General features: G+C 36.8%; 1 protein-coding gene across 1 annotated transcript; it reads left to right on the top strand.

The window, feature by feature from the left end:
- Positions 1 to 8,476: 8,476 nt before the first annotated feature.
- LOC311169923 (nibrin-like) lies at positions 8,477 to 10,862 on the top strand (the record flags this gene model as incomplete). Its single annotated transcript, XM_084232193.1, is given in 3 exon segments — positions 8,477 to 10,172; positions 10,176 to 10,478; positions 10,482 to 10,862. Coding segments are annotated over 3 exon segments (2,307 nt in total). The 5' UTR covers positions 8,477 to 8,549.
- Positions 10,863 to 11,756: the final 894 nt, after the last annotated feature.

Genomic DNA, 11,756 nt, shown 5'->3' on the forward strand with positions numbered 1-11,756 from the left:
TAAACCCCCACTCCAAAAAATACTACAAGGAGTCCTAAAGCCAGAACCTCAGAGCGACGAATAACAATGAAAGAAGGCCAAAAAAAAAAAAGTTATTAAAAGAATAAATAAATAAAATCAAAGGAAAGACAAACACAATGGCAAATACAGATGTTAACATATCAATATTAACTCTAAATGTAAATGGACTAAACTCTTCAATAAAAAGACACAGAGTTGCAGCCTGGATTAAGAAACAAAACCCAACTTTTTGCTGTCTCCAGGAAACACATTTAGCTACAAAAGATAAAAATAGGCTCAAAGTTAAAGGATGGAAAACAATCCTACAAGCAAATGGACCAAAAAAGAAAGCAGGAACAGCTATACTTATATCAGATAAAACAGATTTCAAACTCAAAAAGATAAAAAGAGACCCCAATGGTCACTACATTATGATCAAGGGGACAATACTTCAAGAAGAAATAACACTCATTAACATATACTCACCAAACGAAGGAGCACCAAAATATATCAGACAACTGTTGTCCTCTCTGAAAACAGACATCAGAGAAAACACATACGTACTGGGAGACTTCAACACACCACTATCAACAATGGATAGATCAACAAGACAAAAAATAAGTAAAGAAACCAAAGCTCTAAATAAAGACCTAGAGCAATTGGGCTTAACAGACATCTATAGAACACTAAACCCCAAAAAAACGGAGTACACATTTTTCTCAAGCGCACACGGATCATTCTCCAGGATCGATCACATACTGGGGCACAAGACAAACATCAACAGATACACCAAGATTGAAATCATATCAACCATCTTTTCTGACCATGAAGGCATCAAACTAGAAATAAACCATAAAAAGAAGGCAAGGAACTTTCCTACCTCATGGAGATTAAAAACCACACTACTGGAAGACCATTGGACTAATGAGGAGATCAAAGAAGAAATTAAAAAATTTTTTGAATTGAACGACAAGGAGGACACCAATATCCTAAATGTATGGGATGCAGCAAAAGCAGTAATAAGAGGAAAATATATAGCAATAGAAGCTCACATCAAGAAACAAGAAAGAACGCAAAGAAACAACCTAATCTCGAAGCTCAAAGATCTAGAAAAAGAACAACAAAAAAACCCCAAAACCAGTAGAAGAAAAGAAATAATAAAAACCAAAGCAGAAATAAATGAAATTGAAACTAAAAAAACAATCCAAAAGATCAATGAAACCAAGAGCTGGTTCTTTGAAAAAATCAATAAAATAGACAAACCCCTAGCCAGGCTCACAAAGGAAAAAAGGGAGAAAGCACAAATAAACAGGATCATCAATGAAAGAGGAGAAATCACAACGGACACAGCAGAAATCAAAAGAATAATCAGTAACTACTATGAACAGTTATATGGAAACAAGTTTAACAATCTAGAGGAGATGGACAAATTCCTACAACTCTACAATCACCCAAAGCTAGATAAAGAAGAAATAGAACACCTAAACAGACCAATTACAATTAGCGAAATTGAAATGGTAATCAAAAAGCTCCCCAAAAACAAAAGCCCAGGACCTGATGGATTTACAAATGAATTCTACCAAACATTCAGAGACGAATTAGTGCCTATCCTTCACAAACTCTTCCAAAATATTGAGAAGGAAGGGACAATACCAAACACGTTCTATGAAGCCAACATTACACTAATACCAAAACCGAACAAGGACAACACAAAAAAGGAAAACTACAGGCCAATCTCCCTAATGAACACTGATGCAAAAATCCTCAATAAAATTTTAGCTATCAGAATCCAACAATGTATCCATAAGATAATTCACCACGACCAAGTTGGATTCATTCCAGGGGCACAAGGATGGTTTAACATCCGAAAATCAATCAACGTTATCCAACACATCAACAAAAAGAAATATAAAAACCATATGATAATATCAATAGATGCTGAGAAAGCTTTCGACAAAGTGCAACACCCATTCATGATAAAAGCCCTTGAAATTCTTGGGATACAAGGAACATACCTCAACATCATAAAGGCCATCTATGACAAGCCAACAGCCAGTATCATTCTCAATGGTGAAAAGCTGAAAGCAATTCCATTAAGATCTGGAACAAGACAAGGATGTCCACTCTCACCATTGCTTTTCAATATAATACTGGAAGTCCTAGCCAGGGCAATAAGACAAGAGAAAGACATCCAAGGAATCCAAATAGGAAAAGAAGAAGTCAAACTATCACTATTTGCAGACGATATGATATTATACATAGAGAACCCCAAAAACTCCACAGAAAAGCTAATTCAACTCATCTATCAGTTCAGTAAAGTGGCAGGATACAAAATCAACACGCAAAAGTCAGTAGCCTTCCTATACACAAACAATAAATCTGAAGAAGAAGAAATCAAAAAGACCATCCCTTTTGTTATTGAAACAAAAAAAATCAAATATTTGGGAATAAATCTAACAAAAGAGGTAAAGGACCTATACAAAGAAAACTATAAAACACTGTTAAAAGAAATAGAAGAAGACACAAAGAAATGGAGAGACATCCCCTGCTCATGGATTGGAAGAATAAACATTATTAAAATGGCCATCCTACCAAAAGCAATATACCGATTCAATGCTATTCCAATCAAAATTTCAATGTCATTCTTCAAAGAAATAGAACAATTATTGATGAAATTCATATGGAATCACAAAAAACCCCGAATAGCCAAAGCTCTCCTGAAAAAAAAAGAAGGGAATGGAGGCATCAGACTCCCAGACTTCAAACTATACTACAAAGCCATAATCATCAAAACTGCATGGTATTGGAACAAGAACAGACATACAGACCAATGGAATCGAATAGAAAATCCAGAAATAAACCCACAGATTTATGGTCAACTAATCTTTGACAAAGGAGCAAAGACTATGCATTGGAGCAAAGAAAGTTTGTTCAATAAATGGTGCTGGGAAAACTGGGTCGCTACATGCAAAAGAATGAAGCTTGACCACCACCTCACACCATACACAAAAATCAACTCAAAATGGATTAAAGAACTAGACATAAGACCTGAAACCATAAAATATATAGAAGGAAATATAGGCAAAACACTACGTGATTTGCACATCAAAGACATCTTTACAGACACATCACCCAAAGCAGTGATAGTGAAGGCAAAGATAAACAGCTGGGACTATATCAAATTAAAGAGCTTTTGCACAGCAAAAGAGACAATAACAAAAACAAAGAGAAACCCCACCAACTGGGAGAACATTTTTGCACCCAACACTAATGATAAAGGACTGATCACAAAAATCTGCAAAGAGCTGATGAGACTCAACAACAACAAAGAAAATAATCCAGTCAAAAAATGGGCAGAAGAGCTTAAAAGAAACTTCTCTGAAGAGGAAATGCAAATGGCCAACAGGCATATGAAAAAATGTTCAACATCACTTGTCATCAGGGAAATGCAAATCAAAACTACCATGAGATACCATCTTACACCAGTGAGAATGGCACATATTAAAAAAACTAGCAACAACAAATGTTGGCGAGGGTGTGGAGAAAAAGGAACTCTTCTGCACTGTTGGTGGGAGTGCAAACTGGTCCAACCACTGTGGAAAGCTGTGTGGAGATTTCTGGACCTACTAAACATAGAGCTTCCATATGACCCAGCAATTCCACTCCTAGGTATTTACCCAAAGGACACAGAAACATCAATTCCAAAGAACACCTGCACCCCTATGTTTATAGCAGCACTGTTTACAATAGCTAAGCTTTGGAAACAACCCAAATGCCCAAAAATAGATGACTGGATCAAGAAGATGTGGTACATATATACCATGGAATATTACTCAGCATTCAAAAAAGATAAACACATGCAATTTGCTGCAACATGGATGGCGCTGGAAGGGATCATGCTCAGCGAAATAAGCCAAAAAGAAAAAGAAAAATACCGGATGGTCTCACTCATAGCAGGAATCTAGAAAACTTAAATAAGGGACCAGGAAAATGAATAACTATAAGAAAGTGAAAATCAAAATCAACAAAAAACTATGAACCAGAGACACTTTTAGGGGGGCGGGGGCGGGAGGGGAGGGATTGGGGTCAGAATGGGGGGCTGCAATTGTATGGGGAATATAACAATAAAATTTATAAAAAAAAAAAAAAAAAAAAAAAAAACCAGACATTGCGTTCAAAGTGGACCGAAGAGTTCCAAATAAAATAACACCAGACAGACTCACATCAAGACACATTATAATGAAGTTGTTGAAAACCAACAAGGAGAGAATATTAAAAACATCAAGAGAAAAAGGTAACCTACAAGGGAGCACAGTCAGACTGTCAGCGGACTTTTCATGGAAACATTACAAGCACAAGGGACAGCAAGGAGATATGTAAAGTACATAAAGCAAAGGACTTCTACTGCCTAGAATTCTTTACCCAGAAAGATTAATCACTAGACAGAGGAAAAAGTCAGGAGAGTCACTGAAAAGCTAAAACCAAAAGAAAGTATTAATACCACACAACACATGAAATACATTTTAAATGAGTTATAAAGCAACAGAACAACAAATATAGAGGCAAAGACACCTAAATCACCTAACACGCAGGAGGAGAGCAACAATGTGCTCCAACAGAGTGAGTCAGAGACCAGACTGTCCAACCGGTCACACAAATAGCCCGTCATATACTAAGCTTAGTAGAACCCGCAAACAAAATTAATAGAAATAACACATAAGACAGTGGAAATGGAAACTAAACAAACATGACAGGAAGAATGCAAAAAATAAGACAATACAAATGCAAAAAAACTAAAATATAGGGCCTCCCCGGTGGCGCAGCGGTTGAGCGCTGGGTTGCGAAGCTGCCCGCGGCCTCTGCGGCGCCAGTTTGATCCCCGGCTGCTCCCCGGCCACCGGAGGAGGGTCCCACATAGCGCGCAGACCTCTCCTGCCACCTGCTGCTCCCCTCAGCAGTGTACTTCGGTCCTTCTGCCTGCTCTGCTCCCCGCTCTGGCTCTGGTGAATTCTCTCACCCTCCCGCGCTTCTGACTGTGCCCAGTGCATGTATAAACAAACAAACAAAAACTAAATAAATAAATAAATAAATAAATAAAAACATGCCTCTATAAAAAAAAAAAAAACTAAAATATAACAGAATGGCAATGAGCCTTATATCTCAATAATCACTTTAAATGTAAGTGGCCTGGGGCCTCCCTGGTGGTGCAGGCAGTTGAATGCAATGCTGTGAGGCTGTCCGTAGCCTCTGCAGCATGGGTTTGATCCTGGCCAGCCGGGGAGATACCCACATGGCACGGCAGACCTCTCCTGTCTCTCTTGCTGCTCCCCTCAGCAGTGTATTTCAGTTGGTCTTCCTGTTCTGTTCCCTGCTCTGTCTCTGGTGAATCCTTTCACCCTCCTGCATGTCTGGCCTGTGCCCTGGTTCTTGTATGCATGAATGGATAAATCTTTTTAAAAAAAAAAGTAAGTGGCCTGAATTCCCCAGTCAAAAAAATACAGAATATCTAAATGGATTTCAAAACAAAGTGCAACTTCTGTTCTATACAAGAAACTCATTTTACCAAAAAAGACATAGTCTTTGAATTAAAGGCTGAAAGATGTCATGCAAGCAAATGACAACCAAAAAAAAATCAAAAAAAGCAATACGTAAATCCGATAATATACACTTCCAATTAAAAAAGGCTGTAAAAGATTGAGATAGATATTATATTATGAGTAAGGATCTAATACAAGAAGAAATAACACACGTAAATATATATGCAGCAAATGATGGAGTTCCAAGACACATAAGACAATAACAGAATTTAAGAGAGATACAAATATTAACACAATAATACTAGGGGACTTTAATACCCCAATTGTAGCAATGGACGGAGCAACAAGATAATGAATAAGTAAGGAAACAACAGAGTTAAATGAGGAGCTAGACCATATAGGTCTAATAGGCATCTACAGAACACTCCACCCAAAACCTACTGCATACACATTTGTTTTCCAAGTGCACATGGAACATTTTCAAGAATAGATCATATGCTGGGACATGAGTGAATTGTCAATAAAACTACAAGTTTAGAAATTATATCTAGTACTTTTTCTGACATACAGTCAGAAACCAACCATAAGAAAAAAAAATCAGGAAAAAAGATGAATATATGAGATTAAAACAAAATAGAACTTAAAAGCTACTGGATAAAAGAGGACATCAAAGCAGAAGTTAAAAAATACCTTGTAAAAAAATAAATAAAAAATACCTTGTAATTCATGAAAATAATAATAAAGCTACCAGAAACTAAGGGATGCAGTAAAAGTGGTCTTAAGGTGGAAGATAATTGCAACACTGGTCCACATTAAAAAGCAAAACAAAACAAAACAAAACAAAAAAACAAAGAATCTAATATCACACCTAAAACAATTTGAAGAAGAGGAACTAATAAGACCCAAAGTTAGTAGAAAGAAGGAAATAATAAAAACAAGAGTGGAAATAAATAAATTAGAGATTAAAAAGACTATCCAAAAATTCAGTGAAACCAAAAGCTGATTCTTTGAGGAGACAAACAAAATTCAAGCCTTTAGATATGCTAACAAATACAAGAAATGAGGAACAATAAACAGAATCATAATGAAAGAGGTGGAATCACCACAGATAGCACAGAAATACAAAGGATCATAAGAGATTATTATGAACAGCCACATGTCAATAAATTCAGTGACCTGGAAGAAATGGACAAATTTCTAGATGAACATTGTGTACCAAGACTAACCCAGAAGGACAAGATGAACTATACAAACTGATCATAAGTGTGCAAACTGAAAGTTATAAAAAAAATCTAGGGCCTCCTGGTGGCACAGACAGTTGAGCACTGCAGTGCAGGTTCGATCCCGGCAGGCCAGGGAGATACCCACATGGCATGGCAGACCTCTCCTGTCTCTCTCGCTGCTCCCCTCAGCAGTATGTTTCATCAGTCGGCCTGTTCTGTTCCCCACTCTGTTTCCGGTGAATCCTTTCACCCTCCCTCGCCTACTGGCCTGTACTCCAGCTCTTGTATGAAAATAAATAAATCTTTAAAAAAAATCTTCCAGTAAAAACAAAAGCTTAAGACAAGCTGGTTTTACATCTGAATTATATTAAACCTTTAAAGAACTGGGGAGTCCCTGGTGGCACAGGGGTTAAGACGCAACCTATAAAGCTATCTACTGACACTGCAGCATGAGTTCCATCCCCAGCTGGCCAGGGAACTACCCACATGGTGCAGCAGACCTCTCCTGTCTCGCCCACTGCTCCCCTCAGCAGTGTATTTCAGTCAATCTGCCTGTTCTGTTCCTCACTCTGTCTCTGGTGAATCCTCTCACCCCCCACACCTCTGGCCTGTACCCCAGTTCTTGTATGCATAAATAAATAAATCTTTAAAAAAAATGCCTGGGCTGGTATTATAAAAAAAGAAGAAGAAGAACTCATGCCCATCTTGCTAAAATTGGTTTTGAAAATACAAGAAGGGGAACACTGCCTAATATATTTTGATGGCAATATTATCCTAATACTGAAACCACACAAAGATAGCACAAGGAAAGAAAATTATAGGCTGGTATGCCTGATGAACATTGACATAAGATACTTCAACAAGATACCAGCAGATTGTATTGAACATTATGTAAGGATTATTTACCATGATCAAGTAGAATTCATCCTAAGGATGCAAGAATGGTCTAATATACACAAGTCAATATAATGCATAGTATCAACAAAAGTAAAGATAAAAATCTTGTAATAGTAATAGAGGTAGAGAAAGCATATGATAAGATTCAACACCCATTTATGATAAAAACTCTAAACAAGATCTCAATAGAATGAACCGACTTCAAAATAATAAAGGCACATACCATAATCCAACAGCCAAAATAGTACTTAATACTGAGTGGTGAAAACTGAAAGCTTGCTCTTTAAGACTGGAAACAAGACAAGAATACGCCTTGTCACCACTTCTGTCTAACTTTGTATTAAAGCTTTTGGCCAGAGCCATCAGACAAACACAGGAAATAATGGGAATCTAAGTTGGAAAAGAAATGAAACTATGATTATTCATAGACCATATACTATTATATATAGAAATCCTAAATATTCCATCAAAAAAGATATTAGAAGCAATCAATGAATAAAGCAAAGTGGCAGGTTACAAAATCAACATTAAAAATCCATACCCTTTTTATACACAATGAACAAGAAGCAAAAGAAATTAGTTAATTCATTTTATAAATGCTTCAAAAAGAATTAAAGGCATTAGCCTAAGGAAGTAAAAGACATACACAATAAGAACTACAAGATGTCATTAAAGGATTTAGCTGTGACATAAGTATACCCTATGCTCTGGACAGGGCAAATTAATATATTCAAAGTTACTATCTTTCTTAAAATTTAACACAATATGCATCAAAATCACAATAATTTTCAATGAAATTGATTTAAAAATACTGAAATTTGTATGGAACCCCCCCCCAAAGACCTCAAATTGCAAAAGAAACCCCGAGAAAAGGGAGAGAAATTGAGGCATCATGCTATCTGATTTCAAACTTTATTATAAAGCAACAATTCTAAACAATAAAGTATTTGGGGTCCCCACCGCGGGCCCGGCCCCAGAGCCGTACAGACTTTTGACTGGTGTTGATTACTTAGTTGGAAGAAAAAACTGTAACATTCTAATTGAAGATGATAAGTCAATCAGTAGAGATCATGCTGTGTTAACTGCAAATTTTTCGGTCAACAACCTGAGTCAATCAGATGAAATTCCTGTGTTAACAATAAAAGATAATTCCAAGTATGGTACCTTTGTTAATGAGGAAAAAATGCAGAATGGCCTTACACGCACTTTAAAGACAGGGGATAGAGTTACTTTTGGAGTGTTTGAAAGTAAATTCAGAGTAGAGTATGAGCCTTTGGTCACGTGTTCTTCTTGTTTAGATGTCTCTGGGAAAACTGCCTTAAGTCAAGCTGTATTACAGCTTGGAGGACTTAATGTAAATAATTGGACAGAAGAATGTATGCACCTTGTCATGGTATCAGTTAAAGTTACCATTAAAACAATATGTGCACTCATTTGCGGACGTCCAATAGTTAAGCCGGAATATTTTACTGAATATGTTAAAGCAATTCAGTCCAAGAAACAGGCTCCACAAATTGAAAGTTTTTACCCAGCTATTGATGAACCAACTATTGGAAGTAAAAATATTGATCTGTCAAAACGAAAGGAAAGAAGACAAATCTTTAAAGGAAAAACATTTATATTTCTAAATGTCAAACAGCATAAAAAACTAAGTTCAGCCATTGTTTTTGGAGGAGGAAATGCTAGATTGATAACAGAAGAAAATGAAGAAGAAGATAGTTTCTTTTCAACTCCTGGAACTTGTGTTGTTGATGTAGGAGTAGCAAACTCACAAACCTTACTTCTTGACCCTCAGAAAAAGTGGATTCATTCAATTATGGATATGCTCCAAAGGCAGGGTCTTAGACCTATTTCTGAAGCAGAAATTGGATTGGCAGTTATTTTCATGACAACAAAGAATTACTGTGATCCTCAGGCCCTTCCCAGTACAGAATTGAAGACAACTCCAGGGCCAAGCATTTCCCAAGACTTTTCAGTCAATGAGAAATTAATGCCAAGTGACCCAATGAATATTAAAACATATATAGCTGACACAGAATCAGAGCAAGCAGATACATGTATGGATTTGAGTGAAAGACCAAAAGATACCAAAATAACCAAAATGGAACAAAAATTCAGATTGCTTTCACAAGAGGCATCTACTGTGAAGGAACCTCCCAAAATAGGCTCCAGTAATAATAATGTATCAAATTCTATGCTTAGGGTGAAAACCCCTGATTATCAGCTTTCACCTACTAAATTATCAGGTGTGAATAAAAGTCAAGGTCGGGCTTCTCAACATCAGCAGACCAACTCAATCAAAAACTACTTTCAGCCATCCACCAAAAAAAGGGAAAGGGAAGAAGAAAATCAAAGAAATTCTTCATCTAAATTAGCAAGAATAGAAATGTCTTGTTCTCTCTTAGAACAAACACAACCTATAACACCCTCAGTATGGAATAATAAGGAACAGCATTTATATCAGAAAGAGCGAGTGGACATAAACTCAGATAACTTATTTACAGAGATAGATGTTTAATCCTCTGTGAAAAATTCTGCCAGTAAATATCTATCTACTGAAAAGCTAAGATCAGAAAAAAGAAAAGATAGGGATGATTTAGACATAGAGGATGAAGTATTAAAACAGTTATTCAAGAACATGAAACCAGAATTAGAAATTCAAGTGAATGTTCAAAAACAAGAGGAAAATGCCAATATTAAAAAAAGACCAAGATTGGATATAAAAACAAATGGCACTTTTAATGATGAAGCAACACTGGAAAATAACAAAATATCTGAAGAAAGTGAAATTGGGAAGAAAGGTGAGATCAAGGAAGAATCATAATCATTATGGTCAGCTAAAGAAGAATTATCTAATAATGACAATCTTCAAGAGGATGATGAGATGCTTCCAAAGAAGGTATTACTGACTAAATTTAGATCTCTGGTGGTTAGTAACTCTAACTCCAGCAGTGTATCCAGTGTAAACAAAGATTATGGTCAACTAAAGAATTTTAAGAAATTCAAAAAGGTCGCATTTCCTGGAGCAGGAAAACTTCCACACATCATTGGAGGATCAGATCTAATAGCGCATCATACTCGGAAGAATGCAGAGTTAGAAGACTGGTTAAGGCAGGAAATGGAGGTGCAAAATCAACATGCAAAAGAAGAGTCTCTTGCTGATGATCTCTTTAGATATAATCCTAATGTGAAAAGGAGAAGATAACTGAAGATTTCATAAAGAAGCCATCAAAAACATTTCTTATCATACACTTCAAGTTTTTCCTGAGATTACATGCATAGAAGTTTAGAAGATTGAAGTTACAAATATTTTGTGGCCTAAGTTTGTTAAATAAAATGCACAAAATTCCAAAAAAAAAAAATAAATAAAGTATTTGGCACAAAAACAGATACATGGATCAATGGAATATAATGGAAAGCCCAGAAATAAATCCACTTACACACCAGCACCTAATCTATGATAAGCAGCCACAGCATACAGTGGGGAAAGGACTGTTTCTTTAATAAATGGTACCAGAAAAATTGGAAAGTCACACATAGAAAGAATGAATTTGGGTCACTTGTTAACCCCACACCAAAAATAAACTCCAAATGGATTAAATATTTAGATGAAAGACCTGCAACAATAAAATACACAGAAGAAAACCATGATGATAGGTTATCAGTGATAAAGACGTTTGGTAGTTCAGCACAGTGCAGGCCACTCCACAGCAGCAGTCACAGCTCTGCACTGTCCCATGACTGTAGCCTCAAGGAGGGCCACGGGTGACAAAGAACATGAGCAAGCTTAGACAAAGCCGCCCCCAGAGGCGCCTCCCAAGAACACCAAGTAATCTGGGAGGTGTGTGACTTTGCCTCTTGTGAACAGCATGCCATGGAATTTCTCAAGCTCTCCAAGGACAGTAGAAAAAAATAAGTAGGACTCCTTTTCCATCTGTCTTCTTTCCCAGTCTCCAGTTGAACAGAAAGGATTCTAGAGATGGCAAGGCCGTGGGATGGAAGACGCCTCAGTCACTAGGCGGAGAAAGCTCTGCACGCGTGGAGGGACACTTACGCTGCAATGTATGAGAGTGAACATTCAACTTTTAATAGTTAGGTC

The sequence above is a fragment of the Talpa europaea genome (assembly GCF_964194135.1).
Source record: "Talpa europaea genome assembly, chromosome: 4".
Taxonomy (NCBI): domain Eukaryota; kingdom Metazoa; phylum Chordata; class Mammalia; order Eulipotyphla; family Talpidae; genus Talpa; species Talpa europaea.